At 38.0% G+C, this 27,814-nt stretch overlaps 1 protein-coding gene across 2 annotated transcripts; it reads right to left on the bottom strand.

Moving 5' to 3' along the window:
- Positions 1-1,961: 1,961 nt before the first annotated feature.
- On the bottom strand, positions 1,962-26,309 carry Frq1 (Frequenin 1). Of its 2 annotated transcripts, none has more exons than XM_017075322.4 (8): positions 25,957-26,309; positions 17,735-17,996; positions 8,802-8,826; positions 8,662-8,710; positions 8,076-8,165; positions 6,697-6,775; positions 6,493-6,581; positions 1,962-6,384 (listed from the first exon to the last, which is right to left on the bottom strand). In XM_017075322.4, exons 2-8 carry the CDS (start codon positions 17,796-17,798, stop codon positions 6,217-6,219), a joined length of 564 nt encoding a protein of 187 aa, XP_016930811.1. In that variant the 5' UTR covers positions 17,799-17,996; positions 25,957-26,309; the 3' UTR covers positions 1,962-6,216. The 2 variants fall into 2 exon arrangements, with proteins under 2 accessions (XP_016930811.1, XP_065723720.1); XM_065867648.2 differs by having other exon boundaries at positions 26,080-26,309.
- Positions 26,310-27,814: the final 1,505 nt, after the last annotated feature.

Here is a 27,814-nt window from a genome sequence, read left to right as displayed (position 1 = left end):
AAAATAATCTATAATTAAATGCATTGTTCTTCGACAGCCTTATTGCTCTCATGAATCACAAGTTTATAAGTATGGCTACATATTGATTGGTTTCTGAATCGAGCCGTAATTGTTGCCCTTTCGCTTCAATTAAACGCTCTGTTCAGATCGCTTTGGAGCCCATTAGTTGAAGTACTTCCCGTGGGCTTCATATCGTTCGTTGATCATGATCAAGTGGTGATCACTTGACGGACAGCCAGCGCTTCCATTTCCCGTTTCAATTTGCAGCTCAGACCAGCGAACGCGCCAAGAATAAATTCGCGGGTTGGGCCAATGTAAAAATTGTTAATTTTCTCAGTTGCGTGCCATTGTTTTCGCATTTGTTTCATACGCTTTTGTTCTTTGCCTTTTTTTGCCGACCCAGCAATGAAGCGGATTGTATAGATACATTCGGATTCAGATACAGCCACGGATACAGATGATGCAGCTGCAGATACAGAATCTATTTTGGTTTTTAATCTGGCAGCCTTTTATTATAAATAGTTGGGCTGCCTAGATAAACAAGCTGCCGACGCCACTGCCTCAGCCGCTGCCTCTGCCGACGCCTCTGCCAGCGCATCTGCGGGCAAAATTCATTACTAATTCATGTCCAATTTCCAACGCCCGCGGCACGCACAAAAACCGCAAAAGGTAATCAAAAATGCGCACCCCGCCCAAAAATGAAAGAAAAAACAGCTAAATGAAAATTATCAAATGTCAACACTTGCGGCAAAGGCCTGTCAGGAGAGTTATGAAAAGTTAGGCGGTTGGCTGGGAAATATGTAGAGCTCATTTAGTGAATTAAGTCAGATGGATTTCCCATCATCATAAATCATAAAAGTGATGTATATCCCCTAATAGGTAATTTTGTGTGCATTGTTCATTGCAATTTTTAGTAATAGGTATAATTATCAGTAGGTAACCATCAGTTTTTCTGTATTAAACAATATTTATTAGGCTTCTTCGAAGATATTTTGGTTAGTTTCTGAATAGGTATTTTTTTAGTATGAGTAGTAAACCTCTAGAAATTCTCCTTTACCTAATTTTTTTCGCCGGGAAATATATAATGTTCATTTAGCGAATTAAGTCGGATGGATTTTCCATCATCATAAATCAAAGAAGTGATGTTTCCCTTAATTGGTAATTTTGTGTGAATTTTTCCATTGCAATTTTTAGGAAAAGGCATAATTATCAGTAAGTAACCATCAGTTTTTCTGTATTAAACAATATTTATTAGGCTTTTTCGAAGATATTTTGGTTAGTTCCCAATAGGTATTTTTAGTAGTGTCCGTGGAACCCTCTAGAAATTCCCCTTTACCTTATATTTTTGCCCATTTAAGTAGATTGTTTCACCATCAATTTCCTGGGCGCACTCAAGGCAAGCCCACACAGCACTGACATGTAAGTACATCAATTAGTACTAAGTACGACATCAATCCGGCAAATAAAGTTGACCCAACTTGCTACACACTGTTAACATGTCAGCCTGAGCATCTGACCATCTGACCATCTGACCATCTGACCATCCAGACACTTGAAGTTTGCTTTGTGCAAACATTATACATTTAGGTGCTTACGCTGCGTATACGTTACGTTTGGGGGCAAATCCGTGTAATCGCCATGTAGCTGTCTCCGTTGATTGCGCATACGCCACGTGTGACTGGCCGTAGCCGTTAATGGCCATTAAACAAAACGCTCTCTAGCCAAAGCCAAAGCCAAAAGCCAAGGCAAAAGCCACAGTCAACTTGCCCATTAAGAGCCCGACAATTAAGTTGAAACTTTCATGTACTCAGAGGGTCCCCCAATGGGGGGGGGGGGACCATCCAGAACAGCTGGCGAAGACTCCCAGGAGTCGGGGGCTACTTACCTCAATCAAAATAATTATTGCCCCCTTTGGATGACCCAATTTCAACTTTGAATTGAACAATAAAGTCGCTCGGATGCTCGCTTTAAAATTTTTATTTGAAGTAAGTAATATTTTCTGACAGTAACAAGATAAATTTTCCATTCCCCCTTAGGCGATTACTTAAAAAAAATAATTACGTTTTTTCCTTGGTAAAAGAATTTGATTTTCGTTTTTATGTTCTATAAAGTTTTTAGTTTTTCTTATAAGTTTTGCTGCATGTGTTTACACAATAATCGTAATATTCGACGTTGCCATATAATCATAATAATAACAATCGGAATCGGAATAATAATTATGATAAATAACCGTAAATAGAGTAGTACAAACGAACTGAAAGTCGAGTCAAGGTAAATGGGAGAAAAAAATTTGTTTGTTTATTTTTTAGCATTTGTTTCTCTTCGTTTTTTTGTAAAATATACGACCTTTGCTTTAATTGTTATCGTTATATTTTCGGTTTTTTCTGTTTTTCGGTTTTTCGGCTTTTGAATTCTTGACTTTATACATTTCGTTTTGTTCTTAGCAAGGAAATCAGATTCAAGTTTGCTAAAGAATATCACTAAAAGTGTCATTAATTTCCCTTCGCTATCATCTGGTTTTAAGTTATTTCCGCATTATCAGACATCTCGCTTGGATATCCGTGTATCTGCCATGCAATAATTTATCATTATTTCTATTTGCCGGTCGACTCGTTACTCGTTATTGCACGGTGTGTATATAAGTTATGTATATATTTATTATCGTATATTTATTCATATATATAATTACCCATATATATATATATATGTATATAATGCATGTATAAGTATGTAAAATATTGCTTGTGAAACGTTTAACTTGACATTCGTGTGGTTTGTCAACGGCGGTGGAAAGAAACTCATCTTCGACTTCCATCGGTCGTGTGCTGCTTTTTTTCCGGAAAAACCTGTACTCACCGGCCCATTGTAAATTAATATAAATATTTAATAATTTTCGTATTCGTTTGTCGGCTATTACAATTGACTTGATTCGTTTCAAACCCATCCAATTCAATCCACAAAAAAAATTCCTTGCTCTAACTTACTGTTTTTTTTCCTTTTTTCTTATTATTGTTTTTTTGTTTTTGTTTTCGATTTGGTTTTTTGTTACTTAAGACCCGTTATATTTTGGTGTTAACAAACTTATTCGGTACTCCTCGTTCTGTCAGTGTGTGAGTGTGTGAGTGGGTATGCGCGTGTGTGTGCGGGTGTGTCTTGTGGAGTGGTGTGCGTGATTCACTTAGTGTTATTTACAGTTTGATTTCCTTATTTCCGCTTCCGCTGTTACGCGTCTCCTTACAAAAAAAAAACAAGTCAACGTGAAAATTGCGTTGAGTTTTCCATTTATCTGTCATATAATTGTTTAGTTAATATTATTTATAAATGTTTTTCTTTTTCGTTTCGTTTCGTTTCGTTTTTCTCAATTTCTTTTAACTACTAGACTACAGACACATTTGTTTTGTCAGCTATATCACTTTCGAATTATTTAATTATTGATTAAGTTTTCGCATTACGTTTATTGTTAATATACTCGTACAAGTGTGTGTGTGTGTGTTTGTGTGTATGGGTGTGTGGGCGTGTCAGTATGCATATGTGTGTGTATCATATCTTTCAGTTTTTTCTTCGAAGAATTTCAGTGAGGTTTATAGAAGCGTTTTGTATTCGTTTTTGTTTTTGGTTTTGGTTTCGTTATAGTTCCTTAACTTGCTTTCGATTGCAGTGCTTACTATATAGAGTATATATAAGTTTAGGCATATATGTATATATACACATACATATGGCTATATGTGTGCGTGTGTGTGTGTGTCTCGATGTTTGGGGCAAGTGTTTGGGTTGCATGGCATTATTCTTAAATTTTTATCGTGTTTATTCTTTTAGTTCGGTGCTTAAATACATGGAAAGCATAGGAAAAGATAAACGTAAATCGGTCAATTGGGAATGTTCTCAAAGAAGGCAAAGCAGGCGAAATTATAAGAAGAATTACTACTACATACATAGGCACTATATAGGTATAGATATACAGTTGTGTTTTCGGGTGAGTGTTTATGTCTTTCGGGGAGGCCAAGATCTCCCCTATCTAGATTACACAAAGTCTACTGAAGGGGGCGTGAGAAAGCGGGGGATTCGTATTTATAGATAGTCATCGGAATAGTAAAACGGTTGACTGGTTTATTGTAAAATCAATGCAATAATAAAGCTGAACCGCATATAGAATAGAAATTAAATCGTATGATGGATTTGTTTCATTGTTATATATATATATATCCTAACTGCTCCAACTTCCTTGCTCAGCTGCTGCTCGAGGACCTGGATATACATCTGTGTATATAAATATATATTATATGTTCATGTTCTGGCTGTTGATGTGGCTCTGGTTGTAGCTGTGCGTTCTTTGATTAGTTTATCATTTATTAATGGCTCGATTTCGCAGCTATTTCTGGATTTCTGGGTTCTGGGTTCTGGGTTCTGGGCACTGTTTCAAGACCTTCGGATCGACTCCTGCTCATCCTGCTCCGCCTATTGTCAATATGTTCGTGTTGTTCTTGTTGTTATTGTAAATATGGTTGGGTTATTGTTGTTGGGAACGTATAACGCTTAACGGAAAACAAGGCAAAGCAGGAAATACAGATACAGAGAGAGGGAAAGAGATAGTGATAGAGGTAGAAAGAGAGAGAGAGAGAGCAAACGAAAGCAAACACTTTTTCTGCGCCTGTCGGGTATGCAACACTTTTTGTAATCGCTGCTGTTTGGATTCTATCAAAAACTCATCTGCAGATTCAATCTCTTTCCAAGGGGAACTGCGTAAGTAGTCATCACTGTGCGTTTCATGGCTGTAAGGCAGCTGGCTGGTACAGGAGATGGACTACAAAATCAGGGTTGCTGGCCATGAAACGCACTGTACTGTGAAGGCCCTACAGACTTGTGAAGGAGGCCACAATCTCAAGAAGAATCGAAAGTTAAGATATCGAAATATCACCAATAATAATATAGAACAAATTATACTATTTGAACTGAAGTGTAAATAACCAGTTTTCTAAGAAACCTAAAATATAAGTTCCAAATCAAAGGTAAGCTTCAGGTTTATACTTACGAGAACTTAGGTCAGCGGTATTGCCGAAATTAGAAACATGAAATCAACAAAGGCACTAACATATAGAGGCGTATCATGTGATATATCAAAGTCATTATTGACAGCTAAATCTATCGTCCATGGTCTTATCGAATGTCGCTTACAATGCCATTTATTTTCGATATTTAAATATTGCCATTTCTACATAGAAGAGAGAATAAATGAAAGTACTGGGGAGAGGGTTATCCAAGTTTCTCTCATGATAAATTTACCATTAACAAGGGTTTTTTAGCCTACTGGTGATTTTATTTTGGCAACCCCTCTGTTTGACCCCCCTCTAAACTCTGAACTCTAGACTCTGTTCGTCCTGTCTGCGGCCACTTCTCGGATTCATACATGTATCTATATGTATTCATATATTTAGTGTGGGTTAAGTGGCTGCTGTTGGCTGTCGTGAGTGGATTTAGCTGACTTGGATCGAGTTTAGATTACTCGCCTTATCATTAGCTTTGCTTCGAAGGCTGCGCAATTGATTCGTAGGCTTAGTTCGGCTCTAAATGTATCGTTTAATTGTATAGTATAATTATGCTGATTTATTCGTAGGTTTAATTAGTTTACTCGTAATTGGTGTATGCTTCAAAAATTGATTTGCGCCTTCCCGCCTTCCGATTTTATTTAAAATTAGTATAAGTTTATTTATTTTTCTCCTTTTTTGGTTTTTCCATTATTCCTATGAACTGCGCTCTGACTACGCCATGATTTCCTATATATTTATATTTTGGTGTATATTTAAAAATTAATTTCATTTTCGATTCGTTTTCGATTTCGGTTCGTTTATTTGGTTTTCCATCTCGTTTAGTTATACTTTATGCATATATCAAAAAATTATTATCATCTTCAGTGTCGCAAGCGACGCGCGGAGAATCGAGAATCGGGAATTGAGAATTGAGAAAAGCGTAGAGAGAAGAGAAAGTGAATAGTGAAGAAGCGAATGCAAACGAAGGGAAGGGGCGTGGCACCGTGCCGTCCTCCTCCTCCTCCCCTCTAATTTTCTTTTACTTTTACTTTGCGGTTTCTGTTTTCTGTTTGTTTTTTAGCGGGTTTTGATCAAATTTCAGTATCAGTATCGGATTTCTTTTTATTGCGCGCTTGGTTTCTGTGGAATTGGAATTGGGTCTGTTATCGGTAAACGGCCATTGTTAATCGGTTTAACCACCACCTAAACTTAACGCCTGAACTATACGTGGATCAGCTTTACTACCCTCACGAAATTCTTCTAATGTTAATTTGCCATCGTGGTTTTTATCCATTTGATCGAAGATCTTGTCCACTCGTTTCTGCGGCGTGTTCTCGTCCTCCGATTGCGGCTGCTGTCCCTGTGTTTTAGAGGGGGTTTAAAAGGAATGAGATGAAAGTATTGTTACATATATAATATAATATATAAGGTAACATGGCACTAAAGGTCCTTTCTCCAGCTCACTTACCACCATCTGATAGATCGCGTCCACTATGTTGTACATCTCCTCCCGCGTTATGTAGCCATCGTTGTCCACATCGTACAGACGGAAGGCCCCTGTGGCCGAGGCATGAATAATAGTGGCAAGAAAATAATAAAATTACTTATCGATTGCTGGGCTTTTTGCTAGAGACGTTTTAAGGTCTTTTCTGGAAAACATGGCACCACTTACACTGCAGTTTTTCGTCCAGGTTGCCCTTCGATGTGACGGATAAGGCGCGTATGAACTCCTCAAACTCGATGGAGCCATCCTGAGGACCCATTAAAACGGAAACGGAAACGGGCAGGGGAGGACGAGAGAGAAAAGAGAAAGGGAGAGGGAGAGGGGGAGGAGAAAGCACGCACACACACAGAGGGAGACACACACGCGCAGCGAGACAAAGAAAGCAAATCAGTGCAGACATCAGACAGTTGACATTTTGTGGTGGCGGGGTGGCAGAAGGGGGCGGGCCACGCCCATGGGCCATAAATAATAAAAACGAAGAACAACAAAAGCACCCAAAATTTATGATCACCCATCCCATAAATCCCATAAACTGGGCGGCGGCGGTGAGAGCAGGACATTAACCTGCTGAAATCAGTTTATTTGTGGCCGTCTCAGATTTTCAGCCAACGTCAGCACGGCCACAAGAAGGTTAACCCAACTCTTTTGTTAGAAAAAACAAAAAGCAAAACAAAATTAACATATACAATCTATGAATACTTATGTAAATATTCATTTTATTGTATTTCTTCTTTGGTAAATAAAATTCTCTTGCTAAATAGGAAATTTTCAGCAGTATTGTTGAGAAAAATCAACTATTCAAAAAATATTTTCTTGCTTTTTAAAAACGATGCTTTAGTTTACACAACAAATTGTATACAAATTTATGGAGGCAAGCATTTAAACATTCTTTGAGAATTTCTTAGTTCCATTTTAACTGCGGTACACACAAAAAAAATACATTTCCATTTCTCACGGGCTAATAAAATAAAATTCATTTCATTATTGAAGACTATATATTTCCATTGGTTAGTAAACTTAACATTGTAAATTGCTTGAACTGACTATTTTGTGTAGTAGATTATGGAAATGAAAGTATACATTTTCACTTTTGAAAAAAAACATTTTCCATTGGCTCATAATATCAAATACATTTATCTATCGAAGACTATATGTTTTTATTGGTTAGTAAACTTAGTATTGTAAATTGCTTGAACTGAATATTTTGTATAGTAGGTTAGGGAATGGAACATTTTCACTTTTAAAAAAAAACATTTTCCATTGGCTAATAAAATGAAATACATTTAATTATTGAAGGCTATATATAACATTAACATTGTAAATTGTTTGAACTGATTTTTTTATATAGTAGATTGGGGAATGGAAACTATACACTTTCGTTTTGGAAAAAATCATTTCACATTGGCTAATAAATGAAATTGAAGATTATATATTTTCATTGTTTGAACTAACTATTTTATGGATTGGGGAATGGAAATCATTGTGTAGGGGCGTGGCCAGCCCCTTTTTTTTGGGAGAGGGCGGTTCAAATAGTTGGGCATACTCACATTGTTCTCATCGAAGACACGAAAGACGAGCGATGCGAATTTACTGGGATCGCCTTGCGGAAAGAATTGTTTGTAGATTTTGATGAAGCCCTGGAGAAAGCGGGAAGGGGAGAAAGCAAGAGAGAGGGTGGCAAAAGACAAATGCAGATGAATCAATTAGGGGCGTGGCACATATGTCGGCGGAGCTGGGTTCGTGTTTGAATAATGCTCGCATTAATAAACTTCATTATCAACAAACAGCCGACGACGACAGCAGCAACATCAACATCTACAAAGGCAATGTCATTAGCAGTCGGGGTCGTCAACACATTTGGCCACCCGCCCCACCCCCATTTGTATCTTCCTGGGGGGGGGGGAGGATCCATCCATGTCTGATGTGGCTGCTGTCGTGGAATTAGCAAACATAAATCGCGAGGGGAGTTGGGTGCCAGGCGGAAAATTAACTTAATTAACCGTTTGACTTAAATGAATTGGCCACGCTCAGGTGGAGTACAAGCACACACAGCAGGCACTTAAAGACTTAAAGCCCATATATCTTCATATATCCTCACATTATATGGCATCCCCATCCACATTCGATACTTACTTGCTCTGTGAGCAGGCCGTTGGGACAGTCTTTCAGGAATCCTTTGTGCCTGCCGAATTGCCGAAAATATGGTTGGCCAAAAAGAATTGATACATATTCAGTTAATTCGCAGACATTTTTGCCAGCCCACGCCCACTCACCATTGACGTATTTCTTTCTCTGTGACTGCAATGGAAAACAAACAGAAAATCGAAGTGGATTAAATTTTTATGCGGTATTTGAAATATTTACAAGGTGCGAGTGAATTATTTTGAGTTGGTCTGGGGGCGGGGTATATGGTAAAATGTTCAATTGAGCACAAACTCATGTGGGCTGTGTTGAACCATTACCATTAAAATGGTACAGTGCGTTTCAGAGTTGCCAAACAGCTGACAATAACAATGGCTTATTTGGCCAATTGTTTATTTACACAAGAGCTACCATTAAATCCATGGAGTGGCAAAGGCCTACTGACGATGGAAGGGTCTTTGTAAATAGCAAATTCAGTCCCAATCTACCAATGGTTTAGCTAAAATCTATCTTTTAGGGGCTGGAAACAATATTGCTCATTTATTATGAATGAAATAATTTATATCTAATTTGAACATAGTTCAGTAAAGGATGCTTGCGTAAGTTTTCAAGCATTAATGTCCATAACTCATGGCAATCGAAGTCGAAATCTAAGCTTGAGTCATTTAGTCATTAGTCATTAGAATGAAATGTATCTTAAAGGTAATGTTAGCAATTAATTTAGATTCAGTTGAATTTGGGTTTTGTTAAATTACACATTTAATACCGAAAATAGCCCATTGTGGACAGCTTGATACATTATTAAAGACGATCGCCGAAGAGGGTTTCTGGCCTCGCAGTCGAAAATAATTATAGCTCGAGGGTTTACACACAACTTAGTTGGCACTGATGGCTTCTAAATCAATTCGTTCTTTGCCACACAACTAATGAAATCACCGATGATAAATTATTCATATATTATTGATTGGCGTTCGGCAAGGGGTGGTTGGGTTGGTTGGGTTGGTGAAAGGGGTCAGGGAAATTCCCGGAATGACCTCTTCATTATCCATTTCTATCTACTCCCGCTCCACTCGCATATGCAAATGTTGAACTCATTCGGTTCGAGTCCTGAATTATCTTTCATTGTCTTTCGACCACGCCCTGGGCTTCATCTGGACCTCCTCCTCCCCCTCCCCCTCCGCCGCCGCTTTCTCCGCCTCCTCCCCCAGTCACTTTCTCCCCGCCACTCATGCATATAGAAATTTTCTTTGTTTTGCTGGCATAAAATGTTCTGTTTTCTTTTTTCATTTTGTTTGGCCATTGCCGTTGGCCTAATGGCCGTTTACCAAACGTTTAAACGGTGCTCCCCCTTGGGAGGTCCAAGCCCCCAGCCCCTGTCCATGCCCATGCCCATGTCCAACCTGACCAGGGCCATATCCTGATCCCAGGTCCTGGACTGACTCCTCGGCGTGTGAATGGCGCACATGTTCCCTGACCAGGAGCAGCCGGAGCAGCAGGCATTGGGAAAAAATGAAAATGAAAACATAAATTCACGCAAAATTACACACATTGGAATTGCTTTTGAGGGGGTGCTGCGTGGTCAATGGCCGGCAATTTGGGTGGCGAAAAAAGGGGGAGGAGGGGGTGGCATGGCCAAGGGGCCAGTAACACCCCCCGGGGAACTGGAGAATTGGAACCGGAGCTGGAGACGGGCTATTGACTCGATGGCTGCCAGTTATCTGCAGCGGCCACTCGCATTATTCATGGCACTGTGGTTCATATATCATCTAGCGCCCCAGCCACATACACTGAGGAAAATGCACTGAAAAATCGCCACACCTGTTTGTGAAACTTCTATATAGCTACCCTGCAGTACCAAAAAACTTCGTTGTTTTTGATGAATCATTCATTAATTTTCGTTCAATTGATTTATGAAATTAACTTGGGCATGTCCTTGGCTGTCATGCATGCCTAATTCATTAATTTTTAATCGACATGTCATCGATAAAAACATGGGTTTGTCATCAACATTTTATCGAATTGTTATCGAAATGTTATCAACTTTTTTCGAAGAGATAAAATTAGAGAGGGCAAGAGTCGGTTAACCGAAATACACTTTGATTTCGTGCCAGAACCATTTCAAAGAAGAAATGTATGGCATACTTTTAGTATGTATTTTAGTAACATTTTCGTTCTTTTTGATGAATCATGCATTAATTTTCATTCAAATGATTGATGAAATTAACATGGGCATGTCCTTGGCTGTCTTGCATGATTAATTTATCAATTTGTAATCGACATGTCATCGACAAGAACAGGGGCTTGTCATTAACATTTTATCGAATTGTTATCGAAACTTAATCAACTCTTTTGGAAGAGATAAAATAATAGAGGGGAAGGCTAGGTTAACCGACATACACTTTGATTTTGTGCCAAGCCGTTTAAAAGAAGAAATGTATGGCATACTTTTAGTCACAAGAATAATTTTTCACATATGGTGCACAAGTACTTTAAAATTCTCCTATGTAGAATGTGCCTTTTAATTTAAAAAAATTTAATTTCAATTCTTAAGGTAATGTCTAACCACAATTGTTTGCCAAACTAAGTGAATTTCTTATTTCTCATTGTGCAAGCCCCACCAAATCTTTCGCATATTTTTTCCCCACTTGGATATCATTTTTCATTTTGATTAGTCGACTGGCAAAGAAATCGCTGCAGCATTTGCATTTTAATTAGCCGCAAAAGGAAAAGCGCTTCGTGGGCCCATCCCCCGACTCGTACCCCATTCCGAGATCCACAGATCCATTATTTGTAGTCCTTATCCCGCGGGGTATGTCAATCCAATGGAGTCAACAATTGGCACAGCCAGCGCCAGGAGCAGAATTGATTGGTAATCGATAGCCTGGCTAAGGGACAGGCAGACAGCCTGGCAGACAGACAGACCCTTCCTTTTTCGCATTATTGACGTGTGGCATGTAAAAATATAACGGCATTTACGGACAGCATTGTGTGTGCCCCCCCACTTTTTGTGTGTGTGCCTCTTGTTCGCCTGTATTGATTGTAAATAAAGCGCATATTGCTCATACGACTTGTTGCCATCAGTTCCACAGCCCGAATTGCATTGTCATGCGAATGGCAAGAGTCACTCTGGCAGCTCAAGTTGGGATGGAAAAGATTGGGGATCAGCATCGAAGGATGTCACGATGGGGACAGGCTCACCTTTGTAAAGGATACGGGCGGGGGAGTATCCCCAATCGATTGATGACCGTGTATAACATATTCATGGGTGGCATTTTGAGGAACCCATGGAACCGGTGGCTTTTCCTGTTTTCCCCCCATTTTCCGCCGAACATTGTCCACTGTCAGCATACAAATATTTTAAATACCAATTTCACGATGGCTGAACTGATAGTGTTTTATAAATTCCATTTTTCATATTTTCAGCCGTTCAATTGCATTGTCTTTTCGTCCTTTTTTCATTCGGCAGGACTAAAATAAAATATGCATCCAATTGCCATCAAATTTTATATGCAATGAAACAAAAAAGAATTATAACTATTTAATGCTGGTCGTATCGCTATCTTTTCAAATCTCTTTGATCGTATTTTCCGCTAATCATGGTTTATTCTTTTGTCTGATTTAATTAATTGTTCAAAATTTTACAATTCAAAGGACTTACACTCTTAACGCGTACACAAAGCAGTCAGAAATTATGAAATCGGTTTAGTTATTTAAATAATTCGCACCAAAAATGAGCAATCGAATATAATATAAAAAATTTTAGCTCTTAATAAATATGACAATTGGATGATTTGAAGAAACACACTAGAATTAAGTTTATGAAGACTCATTATGTGAAGTTTAGAGAAGTATTTTAAAGTCAATAAACATAACACAACATTGTTCTTTTTTTTATCAGTATATAACTGGGAAAAGGACAACTGAATTCATTTGATGAAGACATCAACGATTTGACTGTTTTATAAACCATATGCTTGGCTCCATTTAATTTTTCTGTAGACGAGACAGTATTCGCAACATTCGCAGATTAGAACCAAGACATGAAGAATAATTTTACTCAGAAAAAATGCACTTTGTCAAAAATAATACAACAAATTTATTGAAAATACCTGATATTAGATATGATAATTATTAGTCTCATCTAAGAAAACTCGTAAAAAGAATAAAATTATTAATAACTAGGAAACATTTTTCCGACAGCTTTACAAAAGAAATTGGAATGTAAGACCTTATTATCTGTATAAAAATTGAGAAACATTTTAATGTGGTGAATTCAGTCGAAAAGTTATATAAATTGTTAACTTTAGATTGTCTTAAATATTCCAGAAAATATATTTTGAAACCATTGACCCTGAAACAAGTTAACCAAATATGAAATGCCTACTTTGTTGAGCTCGTAATGAAGTTTTGAATTAATCTACACATCTTATTGTTTTTCAATCCTTAGGTGATATTGAGTTTCTCTCCTTTTATCAAAAATAAGTTTTTAGACAAAATTTCCTATTATCATCTTTGAAATAACCAGTTCTTTAGTACTAAAATTGGCCTGTTAAGATAAAAGGAACAATGTGTAATCTCACAGTTGCTACCTTGATTAATGTTTATATGAATATTTAAAAAGTCGTAAAAAAGTTAAAATGGTGCCAAGGGGCTGCAGATTCTTAGTCTTCCAAATCAGAGCAGAGTATGCGAATGGCAAATTATTACACTTCAGTTTCGTGCTTGTCATGTTTTCTTCCACCAAAAATATGTTATAAATGCTGTATCTTTTAAAAACCTAAAGATTCTTTGGAACAGCAGAAGAAGTAATGATCAAAATCTTAAAGATCTCATTGCATGGAACTCGTACAAAATTCTCAACTAGCATTTAAGTTAAAGAAAAATAATACTCTGCTGGCACAAAGTACAAAAACTCATCACAATATGTCCTGCCTTTTAACTTGGCTAAGGCATCGCTGGACTGGGCCCTGAATCGAGACTCAATGGGTGGGTGTGTGGCCTAAACGCACTGGGGAATTTGCATTTTCCATCCCTTGCCTGTCCTAATCAAATTTCTGGCTGTTTATTTATTTATTCCATTGTGGGCCAGTTTACTGCGGCAGAGGGTTAAGGCGATGGGGGCTGGGGTTAGTTTAATGTCCAATTGATTGGCATGTCAATGGACAGGACAAATATTGACCCATGCCGGCAGAAATTGTTCATACGACCCGTTGGCAATAAATTGAGTCCTCAGTTGATTCATTTGTTTTGCTTGTACAAGCAAATCCCGGCCAAGCAGCAGCTGTTGCATATACATACAATGGGCCTAAGGGGTGCAAAATGGGGGGGTTTTGGAGGAGATTGCAGCATTTGGGGGCATGAGGATTACAATTATAGAGCTGCATATTTAAGCAGCGCCCAATGAATTCCATTTCAGCAGGGCCAAGACAAACAACTCCAAGGAAAAGCCATTAAAAAACGGTGAAAACTTTGGCAGCAATCTGTCAACACTTTTCTTTGGCCCTCTCCTTTTGGCCAGGTGCCCGCAAATGCCCAACGGTAATTATTTATACGCCCTGCCCTGCTGCGATTCCCCCCCCTCCGGTTAACCCATGACCCCGGTGCGGACCACAGAATAAGAAAATACAGGGAGGAAAAAACGAAAGCAATTAGTCACAAAGTTTTGGGCTCGAAAAGTTTCTGACTTGCATTTTTAAGGAGCCCAAATGGCCAAAACAAAAAGAGGCAAAACCAGAACCAGCTAAGTAAATGTAATGTCCTGCTTGGCAGTAAAAGGAGCAGATGAAAAAGAAGTTCCTGCCGCAGATACAAGCCAGAAACGGGGGAAAACTGGGGGGAGGGGGTCGTAAAATAAGGGTGTAACTAATAGTAACGGTTAACGCAACACATTGTATGCGCCACAACAACAGGTAACCACAAACGGTTGGGGTAAATGCAAAGGTAAAGGTAACTACCAGCGGTAAAGGTAAAACGGAGCAACAAAGCATACAATTAATGTTAGAATTGGCCGGGTAGAGGGACAGCGTCGTTGAACCCAGCTCAAAATAGCTCTATTACACGTAACGTTAACTTAAAACGCAGTTCTAAAAGCAGTACAGCTTGAAGGATGATATTGGAACACGGGGAAAATTCTGACGTTCTCATTTGAGTTGAAAATGTTCTTAAAAATATAACGAAATTTATGAAGTAGAAAATGTTTTCATTTTGCTCGAATCATTGTACATCTCAACAAAAAAACTATAGGTCCAGTCAAAAAGTTGTTAAGTAAACTCAATTTAACTTTTTTCTTCCCACCATTTCTTTGTAATATCGAGAACATTGATACCAAAATATACTTACACTGTCTTAAGAACGAATCTTCCCAATTCAAGAACCATGTACTTGAATATTTCTCTCTGTGAACTAACTAAGAAGGGTGGCTATTAAAAACCAGATGCCGCTTGTCCCACACAAATATTAATAACTTAAATGAGACATATTTAGTGGTTAATATTAATTATTAATGACAACTACAATTAAGAATTTAAAATCAGTGTAATAACCCCCTTTTAACTTAAGGGCCAGTACGTATAGCTATACAGAGAAAAAACGGAACAATACCCGTTTGATATTGTCTCCTCAACTTTCACACATACATACTTTAATATCAAAATAATACGAACTCATTGATATGATATATATATATTGATATATACAAAATCATATCAATTATAAATGTTGACATGTAGCCGTATCATATTGATATGAATTCTTGACAAATCGGTATGACTCTCATATAAACTGTAGACTTGATATGAAAGAATATCAGTTTGATATGAAAAAATACCACAGGGGTATTACAAATGCCAAATTTTTTAGAAAATTTGATATGTATCAATGTACATGTATCAATCGGGTAAAAAAAATACCAAATTGATATGTTCGAAAATATCCATATGATATGGTAACATAAGGGACCGAAGTTGATATAAAATAACCCGATTGGTTACCATTGAGGTTATTTTTTTCCGCTTTAAAATCAAAATTTAAATAAATAAATTAAAAAAGTAACTCACAGAAGACTAGTTTACCAAAATACATTTTTTTGGCGTCAAAGAGGCTAAATTAGTCTAGAATATTTGGTTTTAATGCTGAACTTTTGCAGTGGCTTATTTAAGTGCCGATTGTATCTTAAGGTGCATTACATACCATAAAAAAATATCAATCTGCATTTATTTTTACAGCTATTATTACACATTTGATGAACCATTGTGGCACTTTCATTACGGTTACAGCAACGAAAAATGCACAAAACCCCACCGATTTTAGCCAAACTCAACTCAAAAGAAGCAATAACTGCAGCTGTCAGTTTCAGCAACAATAACATGTCAATTTATAACAAAGTAGCAGGAAAAGTGGCTACAGGGAAAAGCGATAAAATTAAACCATAAATGTCAAGTGCCTCGCCAGATTTGAGAAGCGGTTGGGATGGGGAACTGGGACGCAATGGCCGAAGGACAGGATCCTTCGCACTCCATTTATGCAGCGAACTTGAGCTGGCTAATCCCGAGTTTCTCAATCGAATCGGGCTCAGATGGGGCCACTTTATTGCCATTCGCCCTTGACGGATGAGTCAGTGAGTCAGTTGGCCTGATGAACAAGTTCGCGGGGAAAACACTTTTGAATTATGCATCTCTCTGGATGGCAGATACATATGGACAGACATATGGACGGGCAGGGTTTGTGCCGCGGAAAATGTCTGCACCTTTCCGTACTTTGATTGATGCTCGGCAAACGAAAACAAAAACAAATCAAAATGGGAAAATTCCAATCGGGCTGAAATGGGAAATGAGCTGGGGCAAAGGCGAAAGGCCATGGGAGCTGCCTCGCATAAATGCCCGGGCAAAACAAACAAATAAATAAGGAAATGGAATTATTACAAGGTACATCGAAGGGCGGGGGCAGTGGATGGAAAAATAATAAAACAAGGTGGATCTGGAATTGATATAGTGTTTATTAAGGGAGCTGGGGTCGGGTCATCAGGGGATGTGTGTGAAAATTTGTAAGCCAGTCTACGGACCCTTTGATTAATTTAAAATCTCGTGTGCTACAAATAGGGGAATGTATGGTAAATGTGATTTATGTGGGACTTGTTCAAGAATGTCTTAATTGAACAAAAGTAATATAAACTCAAAATATTAAGCCTTTTAAATTAAAAAAATTAAATTTCAAGTGCTCTGCGGTGGATCCGATTCCTGAGGAACGGCTAATCCGAATTAAAAAATATGTAAAAGTCTTAGTTCGTTTGTTTTACTATCTTGTCTCTGAACGAAGAAACTTAAACATTTGTATTAGAGTGTACAAATACTAATTAAAAAAAAATAAAAAACCATTGTTCAGCGAAAAGGTTTTTAGTTTTATATAAGTAGAATATAGGTAAATATATGATATATGTGGGACTTGTGATTGTAATGCCTCAGTTAAAAAATGTCTTAAAGTAAGAAAAACAATAAAGCTCAAAAAATTAAGCCTTTCAAATTAAAAAAATAAAATTTCAAGTGCTCTGCGGTGGATCCTATTGCTATAGAACGGTTTATGCGATTTATAAAAGAGATTTACTTAGTTTGTTCAATAATCTTGTCTCTGAACGAAGTGCAAATCTACTAACTTGAAAAATTAAAAAAATCCTTCGTTTAGCAACAAAATATTTCGTTTTTTATGAGTAGAAATAAAATAAAGATTGAAAATTCGGATGTGAAATCGTTTCCACCGCAAAACCTTTTTTGGAAAAGGATCATTCCCAGACAATCGCTTGAAAAGTTCCAAGTTTAATGTTTAGGTATGCAGAGGTATTTAGCTAAAGAACGCGAATTCTTTAGTTCCAAAGGATTAATCGTTATGAGTTTTTGTCTGAATTTTCTTTAAACCCGTATAAGTGTAGATAATCCCTTTACAAATTCATATTCTTTTGTATTCTAAACATGTTGACAATCGAATTGATACCTATCAACTTAAATATCTGACATCTGCTGAAACGCACTGCACCATTTGATTGGGAATATTATAGAACTTTCGATTTACTTACAGTATGTGTCCGTTGTTAAGCGATCAATGGTATCCTGTTTCAACTTGGAGCTCTTTTTTCCCATGTTGTTGTTGTTGCGGCTCCCCTAGTTGCTGTTCTTGTTGTTGTTCCTGTTGTTGTTGTTGCACTTGACTGCTATTGCTTTTTAGTGGCAAACTTTTTTGTTGCTCAAGTTCGTTTTACTTTGCAATTTTTTGTTGTTGCTTTGGTTTTGGGTATTCAAAACTTTGCCATAAGTATTTTAATATGCTCTATAATTTCCCTATAAAAAAAAATTAAATGCGAAGAAAGGAAAAAGTAAGGGAGCATAGTTCACAAGATATTTGCAGATATTAAATCTATATATGTGTATATTGTGTATTTATATTTATAGATTCCTTTTTTTTCTGTCCCAATATCTGACGTAGACAGTTTATGAAAAGTTTGCCGCAGTTTTTCTCGACTAGAAAGTTTGTGAGCAGAGCTCAAAAGGAGTGTGAAGTGATCTTATCCCAAGGATACTTCAAGCCGAGTTGAATTTTGTTTTGCCCCTCGAGACTCATCCATCAAACTTATCGATAGTCCCCCATGTCCCGTTTTTTGATTAAAAACTATTTTCAGTTTTTGGCGATGTTCAATTAGTGATTTTCCAGACAACCCAGTCGAACTATGGCCATCACGTCGATGATTATAACGAGGCCAGGGGCGTGGCGAAAGGGGGGCGTGGCAGAGAAAGCACACAGCACCGAAGGAGGGGGGGGGAGGGGGTAGAAAGGCATAAAAATACACAGAGCGACACTTTTCAGGTCAACTCTCGACTCGAACTTTTCATGACAGTCGGTAACAAAAAAACCCGTGTAGCAGGGGCGGGCGAAGGGGGCGTGGTCCGCTGCAGAGGATGCAAACAAAAGCGCATAAAAAACTTAACCCTGTGTGTGCCAAAGGGGGTGGATGTGGGCTGTGGGCTGTGGGGGCGTTTCTCTGTGTTGCCTTCTGCGGTTGACGCGAATGGCATAAAAATAAGTTGCCATTGTATTTTTTTATTTTTTCTCCCCCCCCTGGGAAAATGGTGAAAGGAAAGGGGCAGGGGCAGGGGCAGCTGTATGCAATGAAATAAATTCTGTTAATTTCAGATGCAGTCCCACCGAGATGTCGCATGCAAAACGCTCGCATCAAGTGCAGAAACGGAATCAAAAACATTCAATCCCCGAGGGGAAGTCAGGAGCTGCGGAACGTGACGGAACTGCTGTTCATCGGCAGCAATCCGAGCTTATCCCTTCCCGGGAACTCGAAACTCAATTTGTTGTTCGAACAAGTGGCGAATCCAACCAAAAGTAACTTGGAGGAACAGAGTTTGATCGTGAAATCGTATACCATCTCGGTCTCAGCTCGAGTGCTTCAACTGTGCCATTAAACTCTACTCTTGCAGTTTACCTTCAACAGTTGGGAAAGTCACAAAAAAAAATCAGTTAATACGATTTTATCAGGGGCCGTAACGGGTAAAAGGTAAAAGTTATTTTTATCGATTATTTTTTTATTTTTATTATAAAAGTTTCAAATAACTATTTTTAAAATTTGTATTCAGTCTTCACTACAAGTTTTTTTTATTTCAATTTTAAAAGTCTTTCATAGCAGGTATCATTGACTTTTCAAAACAACAATTTTTCAAAGACTTTTATTTATACAATTTAGAAGTTAAAATCACTCATATACTTTTATAGATTTTGCTGCGAGTAAAAGTACTTAACAAAAATAGAAGTCTTTTCAAAACCAAAATAAAGTGTTTTAGTAATATCTCGAAAGGCGCATATTTTTCTCACGAAAGTAATACTTTTGCTCTGAGAAACAGCCAAAGACTATTATTTACTTACTTTCTTATAAACTTTTATTTCATTTTCACCTTGTGGGACTTTTTTTTAACCCTTAATAAAATCTCCTTGATTTAGTTCCATTGAACTTAATTTAACGAATATTGAACTAAAGTTTAAGTCAATATGGCATATTTTCCATTCCATTTGGCTTATAAGAACATTGAAATGGGGGGCAATTCAGAATAAATAAGTATATATGATTCCCAGCAAGGGAGGCCTTCTTCACATTTCAACATATTTAATTATTTTTATTTTTACTTGTTTCTCTTCAATTTTTATTAGAAAGTTTAGTTAATCTAAATTAACAATCATATTAACAGGAAATGCTTAGGAAATAAGCGTAATCAGTAATACCATTTCTTTGTAACACACTATATTTGAACATTCCATTGCCTACTTTTCTTTAAATTAGTTATTTTAATAGAATTCTGTAAGTTCTATCAAGCTTTTCTTATGTGAAGTTTTTTATTACAAGGAATTTATTCATAGAACTCTTTTGTAATAAACAGAGTTCATAAGATCTAATGAGGGCCCCTAATGCTTTGGAAATTAGCGAAATCATTAGCACCATTTCTTGGAAACACAAATTATTTGAACTTGCTTTGAATTGGTTCATTTAATATAATTCTGTAGGGTCTAGCGTGCTTTACTGCTCATAACTGCAAAGTTCTTTGCTTTTAATAAACCTTTTTATACCCGTTACTCGTAGAGTAAAAGGGTATACTAGAGTCGTCGGAAAGTATGTAACAGGCAGAAGGAAGCGTTTCCGACCCCATAAAGTATATATATTCTTGATCAGGATCACTAGCCGAGTCGATCTAGCCATGTCCGTCTGTCCGTCTGTCCGTCTGTCCGGATGAACGCTGAGATCTCGGAAACTATGGGAGCTAGGCTATTGAGATTTGGCGTGCAGATTCCTAAGCTTCCTACGCAGCGCAAGTTTGTTTCAGTAGACTGCCACGCCCACTCTAACGCCCACAAACCGCCCAAAACTGTGGCTCCTACAGTTTTGATGCTAGATAGAAAATTTTAACTGAAATGTAATGTTCTCATCAATACCTATCGATTGACCCAAAAAAAAGTTTGCCACGCCCACTTTAACGCCCACAAACCGCAAAACCCTGTGACGCCCACAATTTTCATGCTAGATAAAAATTTTTAACTGAAATGTATTGGTGTCGTCAATACCTATCGATTGACCCAAAAAAAAGTTTGCCACGCCCACTCTAACGCCCATAACGCTTAAATCTGTATACCGCCGGTAGGTGGCGCATTTTAATCTCGCTTTGCTGCTTGCATATCTCCATTTAGCTGAGTAACGGGTATCTGATAGTCGAGGTACTCGACTATAGCGTTCTCCCTTGTTAATTTTTGAAGTTATGTATATTTTCTGTTATAACAAATACAGTTTTTTGCCTTTCATTAACCTTTTATTATATGGCACTATGCATATAATTCTGTTATAATAATAGAGTTCTATAAGATGGAGTAAGGTCCCCTAATGCTTAGGAAATTAGCGAAATCATTATTGTGTGGAATTAGGAATAGAATTCTTTTATAATAAATTGAATTCTTGAAGATCTAAAAAGGCCCCTAGTGCTTGGGAAATTGGCGATATCATTAATACCATTTCTTGGTAATACGAAATATTCATTTAATTAGCTCTTTTAATGGAATTCTGTGAGGTCTAGCGTGCTTTAATAATGTCTTTCTGCTAATCACTACGTGGCATTTTGCTTTTAACAACCCTTTTATTATATGTCATTATGCATTTAATATTATAAAATATGTTATAATAATAGAGTTCTGTGAGATCTAATAAGGTCCCCTAATGTCTTCATGCTAAAAACTGCAAATGTCTTCAACATCATTCGGTATTTTGCCTTTAACCACCCTTTTATCATATGTCATTATGCATATATTATATATAATGTATGTTATAATAATAGAGCTATGTAAGTTCTTATGTCTTCATACTAAAAACTGCAAATGTCTTCAATACCGTTCGGGGAACGGCAAATATGTGAAATTACTTGGGGTAATGGGGTCACCTGCTTTCGCTTTTAATGAACTCATTTGCCGTGGGGGAGGGCACAATTATGTAAAGCCTAGCTGGCTGCAGAGAGGCCCTCCAATATCTTCGTTCAAGTCGGGCGAAACTCTTGTTGCTTTTGACTTTGTTTGTTTACAAAACTGTCGCACACACACCGAACACGAAAACACACCGAGGGAGACACCCACACCTACAAACGGCCTCTGCTTTGCTCTCTCTCTTTCTAATTCACTATCTCGCTACTGCTCTCTCTCCATGAGCCATTGGCATTTGCTAACTAAACACAGCTCGTTGTATCTGTGTGTGTGGGGGTGTGGGTGTGTAGGTGTGTGTTATCATGTCAGGTGTGCTGCTGCGTGTGTGTGCGTTTGTCGCAGTGTTTCAGTTTCATTCTGTGTTGCCTTTTACAACGAGCGACGAGCTGAAATTTGTTCACACTAAAAATATTTTTACGTTTATTTCGTTCACAGCTGGCTGCTAATGCAGTGCCAACGAGCGAGACGGCACTAGGTAGACAGGGATGCAGATAGAGGTCCTTGCTATCTCAGCCCCCCCTCGCTCTCCCTCTCTCTCCCTCTCTCTCTGGCCCAAAAAAGTCCTGGCTTGTAACTCGACTCGTTTATCTGTCTGAATGTGTCCTTCCCCTCTCTCTCCTTGTCTCTGTCTGTGTGTGTGTGCTTATTTTTTATGCTGCCTGCTGCAGTTGTTGTTCTTGCTGTTGTTGTCTTTCAGCCTCCTTCTTCGGCCACACCCCCTCTCCTTCCACCACCCACCGCCTTTATCCTTCAGTTGCGTGTTCATCTCGCGTTTAGCCCGCGAGCATGCAACACTTTTCTCGCACTCATCTACACTCGCCAGCAAAAGTGCGGGGTGGAAAATACAGGGCAGGGAAAAGGGGGGTCGGAACGCGGTGAATGGAACGGAGCTACGCGCAAAGTTATTCGAATGAAATGGATTGTAAACGATACCCGAAAGCTGGTTTACACAGAAAAAAAACATTTCCATTTAATTCTATGGAACTGAAAATCGAATAACTTAAACGTTTTTCAACACTAGCAACAAAAATCCTTAGTTATTTCTTTAGATTCCGCTTAAGTTTGCTAACAAAAATTTCCTTAAAACTCAAGTATAAAACTCTCTTTGAGTTTTAAGAATCAGCAGAGCCCAAACCAGTAAATAAAAAAGTCCATTATATTCAAATCGAAAAACTTAAGCGTTTTTCAACACTTAGCAACAAGAACTCCTTAGTTTTTTCTTTAGAATCTGATTAAGTTTGCCAAGAAATACTTTCTTAAAGCTTAAAGCCCCGAAAAACAGAATATCTATATATATATATAACTCTCCTTTGAATTTTAAGAATCAATGCAGAGCACAAACCAGTAAGGAAAAAGTCCATTATATTCGAGTCCAAAAACTTGAGCGTTTTTCAACACTTAGCAACAAAAACTCTTTAGTTTTTCTTTAGAATCTGATTAAGTTTGCTAACAAATATTTTCTTAAAACTTCAAGACCCGAAAAAAACCTTTATATATAAAATTCTCCTTTAAATTTAAAGATTCAAGCAGAGCCCAAACCAGTAAAGAAAAAAGTCCATTATATTCGAATCGAATAACTTAAGCGTTTTTCAACACTCAGCAACAAAAACTTCCTAGTTTTTTCTTTAGAATTCGTTTAAATTGGCTAGCAACTATTTTCGTAAAACTTAAAGCGTCGAAAAACAGAATATCTGTATATACTCGTATAAAACTTTCCTTTGAATTTGTAGGATCAATGCAGAGCCCAAGCCCGTAAAGATAAAAGTTTTTCTTAGTATTCTTACTACAGTCTTGGTTTTGGCTAAGATCTGTATCCTTCCCAAGGGACCTCAACCAGTTCCAAATAAATATTTCTTCAAGACTTACAATTAGTTATTACTAGATATAATATAAATTGATTGTAGGAATAGAGTTTACTTGTTTAATATTTTTCTAAACTGAATGAGGTTTAGATAAATACCAGAAATAAATAAGTTGGTTATCATTTGGTTGATTTGAAAGAATATTTCTTGGAACTGCTTCTGGAAACTGAACCAAGGCTTTAAATACTTTGATTGTGAAAGGCTAACATCCCAGCAAACTGAGGATATATTTTCGCTGTGTAAAAATGTAAATGAAGACTGAGTTGGCCAGAAGAAAGAGGGGTCGTTCCGAAGACGCGGAGCCCGCAGAGGCGGCGCCGTCACCCCGCATCACCAGCGGAGGTGGTAAATTAATTTTTACATCCACTGCCAACCAAACGGATGAAGGACAAAACGCCCCGGCGAATATGAAGCCGAAGACTCGATGCAAACAATGCACAACTCGAGGATTCGAGGATTCGAGGAGCCGCGAAGGACGAGGAGGGCCACCAGGAAGGTGGGTGGCTGGTGGATTGCAATCAACTTGGCGGGGGATTGCCTAAATGTCAGTGCCTACCTTAAGGCGATTGGATTAGGCCATCTCGGCAATGGAAATTCCTCAGAGCATTTAATGTGGAATTCCTAGGAGGAAACTGTGATTGGCATAGTAGGTCCTGGCGAATAAGTGCTGCTATCAAAATTGAAATATTCATGGCACGGTCTAACTGAAATGTATCATGAATAGCACAAGCAGCGCAATAAATAAATTAACTAACTGGAAATATAAAAAATATACAAGTGTATTTACCTAAATATTAAGAATGAATGTGCTACAAACAAATATTTCTTAAAATACCACGATAAAAAAATAATTTACCGGAAAATAATTTTTATATTTATAGATAAATGTTGATAAAAAATGGATTAGTAAAAATAAATATCTGCATATTACATTTAAAATTTCGTATTAAATATTTGAATTAAATACAAAAACGTAATGTTTTATTATTATTATATATTAAATTCATAATATATTATTTTGAAAAGTATTATTTTAATTTTGAAATTTAGTCGAAACCGCCATAGATAAAAAGACGAAGCAAAAAATATTTAAGCCTGATATAAAATCCCTCGATTTGTATCGTAAATTAAACTATTCAAGTCACAAACTAAGTGAATTTTAATACAAATTTGCTTAGAAGAAAAACTTTGTAATAGGTACTATAACTCCTTCTTAAAGTAAGTCAAATTCAACACCTTAAAACAAATAAATAAAATAAAGAAGGAACAAAATAAAAAAGCCAAACTGAATTCATACGAGTTGACAATAAATTTAGCTTGCAGATAAACATCTTAAAGGGTTTTGAATTAAATTGGTTAAAGAGATACCAAATGGGCACTAAATTCCTGGCCAAAATATAGAAACATAGAATGAATGAAAGGGCCTCTGCACTCGGAATCGTATACCCCACTTTCCGGATCGTCAAATGGCAGCAGATGCAGATTGCATCTATTTGGCCGCGACAGATTGCCCAATTTGGTTGCAAACGAGATCTTATCCAGCTATTTTCGTGTCGATTCCGGGATTTTTGCGCCCGATTTGGCCGTGGCCAATTATCAAGTAATTGATGCAAATTAAAATGCATTTTGTAGCCGTGTTTTGGTCGCTGCGCTCCGTTTTGTCACTGGAAAAAGTCGGGTGAAAGTGGTGAATGCTGGCCGTCAATGGCTAAAAACGAGGAGGTGACACGCAAGGTGAGAGCTGCATGGGTGATTACGGATTACGAACGGATTGTGTGCGGATGATTGCGGCCATTGACGGCAGGAGATGGGGATACAGATGAAGATAGAGATAAAGATACAGATGGACGGATATACAGATATTCAGCCAACCCGAAACCGAGTCCTTGGAGGTTAAGTCGGAGCGTCGCGACACGAGCTCAAAGGCAGGGGAAACCTATTTTTGTTTACATAATCCTTCCACGTTGTCTCGCTGTCGGTGCCGCCCCCCCCCCCCCCCCCCTCCCCACCACTTTCTCCGCCCCCGCTGGCCGTATATATGTGTTTTTTAGCGGCAGCTGCTGGACCGCAAAACGTAAATTTGGGTCAAGTTTTGTGAGCATAACCAAAACCGAAACCAAAACTGAAAACCCCAACCGAAACCGAAAGACATCGCATATGCATAAATGCGAAAGTAACCTTCGTCGCCCCCCTCCCCCCCTCTTGCTGTCTCTTTCGCCGCTTGTTGGTGTGCGTGTTCGCGGGTGTGTGTGTGTGTGTGTGTGCGGATCCCTTTTGTGTAAATTAATCTTTGGCTGCCGCACAAAAGTATGCTACACAAATATAAATAAACACTTAATCCCTTTGTTGATTTCCTTTTAGCACAACTATTATTGCTGCTTTGTCCGTAATGTTTTCATTTAATTATCGCACTTTTGCTTACTTTTTGTTTGTTGTTTTTTGGTTTTTATTTATATATGATTTTAATTTTTTTGTTGTACTGTTTAACCGCAAAAAAAATGTCAACTATTTGCTTGGGAACTGGCAAAAAAAGTGGCTAACAAACCAACTACATGTAATTGCTTTATTTTGTTATTGTTGGTTGTTGTTCTTGCTGTTATTGTTGTTGTTGCTGTTGTTGCTGTTGATTTCTGTGGACCGGAGAGCGCGTTTTGGCCTTTTTTTTGGGTGTAAGGCGTTATTTGGAAAACCAGCCGAGCTGCGTTGCGTTTGTTTGGCGGTCAAATCGGCGACTGAAAGCGCTCTGCACGCTCCACGGCAAACGGACTACAGAATACGGAATACGGACTACGGACTACGGAATGCGGCTATATGTGTGCGCTATCAACAACTGAGAACTTTTTTGGTAACATTCTCAATGGGCCGTGGTGGGTTTCCGGCTCGGTGTTCTGGGGTATCCCCGGGGGGGCCGGGGGAGGGGGGGTGCGGCCATTCGATTCGCGACTCATAACCGACTTATATAACGCACACAAATGCAGGCAGCCAGCCGAACTCACCACACGAAACGATGACGAAGGCGCAGGCAGCGCGAAGCTTTTCACCACGCACACACATACACGCGCGCGCTCTCGCTCGCTTCGTTGGTGTGCGTGTTGAGACGCCTCTGTGTGCGTGTTAAAAGCTACAAGAACTTACAACAAAAACGAGCGAAGAATTAAGCAGCAGCGGAGGACCAAAAACCAAAAGAAAAAAAATGGAATGCCAGCGGAAAAATGGGGCCGAAGAATTGAACTCCATGGAAAACCCGTGGACACAATTCCTGCAGCAGCAGCAGCAGCAGCAGCAGAAGCCGTCGACAATTACCAAAAGCTGGCAATGGTCTTAGATAAGAGGCCAAATCCAAATCGCCGGGGAGCGGGGAAAGTCGAACAAGAACTGGGACAATCAGCCAAGCAGTTAGCGATAAATTTCCCCCCGCTTTTTAGCACACAGCGAAAACAGAAAGTAGAAGCACCCCCTAGATGGGCCCCACTCGAAAACATTTCCATCCACATGTGACTTTAGTTTTCAGCGGTATATATTCCATAAGTTTAGTTTTACCCTTTATAATGATATTCCCAAGAATTAAATCGAGTTAAATGGGTCTTACCTATAGAAATAGTCTCATTTCCATCCACATTTAACTTTAGTTTTCAGCGATATATATTCCATAGGTTTATTTTACCTTCTAGAATGATATTCCCAGAAATTAGATCATTTGAAATGGGTTTTACCTTTAGAATTGGACTCATTTCCATTCACATTTAACTTTAGTTTTTAGCGGTAAACATTCCATAGATTTATTGTACCTTCTAGAATGATATTCCCAGAAATTAAATCAAGTAAAATGGGTTTCAGCCTTAGAAGAAGTCTCATTTCCATCCACATTTAACTTTAGTTTTCAGCGGGAGACATTACATAGATTTATTTTACCTTCTAGAATGATATTTCCAAAAATTAAATCAAGGAAAATGGGTTTTACCTTTATAAGTAGTCTCATTTCCATGTACATTTAACGTATGTTTTCAGCGATATATATTCCATAAGTTTATTTTTTCCTTCTAGAATCCCATTCCCAAGAATTTAATCAAGTGAAATGGGCTTTACCTTTAGAAAAAGTCTAATTTTCATCCACATTTAACCTACTTTTCAGCGATATATATTCCAAAGATTTATTTTACCTTCTAGAATTATATTCCCAAAAATTAAATCAAGGAAAATGGGTTTTACCTTTAGAAGTAGTCTCATTTCCATACACATTTAACTTTAGTTTTTAGCGGTAAACATTCCATAGATTTATT

Source organism: Drosophila suzukii, chromosome X (genome assembly GCF_043229965.1).
Source record: "Drosophila suzukii chromosome X, CBGP_Dsuzu_IsoJpt1.0, whole genome shotgun sequence".
Lineage (NCBI taxonomy): Eukaryota > Metazoa > Arthropoda > Insecta > Diptera > Drosophilidae > Drosophila > Drosophila suzukii.
This window is presented reverse-complemented; position numbering and strand designations above follow the sequence as displayed.

Excerpts from the sequence above, each read along its gene's own strand:
- Frq1 (XM_017075322.4), bottom strand. The coding sequence starts at position 17,798 with ATGGGAAAAAAGAGCTCCAAGTTGAAACAGGATACCATTGATCGCTTA. Across the intron at positions 8,827-17,734 it reads CTTAACAACGGACACATACT|TCACAGAGAAAGAAATACGT; the intron begins GTAAGTAAATCG and ends TTTCCATTGCAG. Across the intron at positions 8,711-8,801 it reads GAGAAAGAAATACGTCAATG|GCACAAAGGATTCCTGAAAG; the intron begins GTGAGTGGGCGT and ends GCAATTCGGCAG.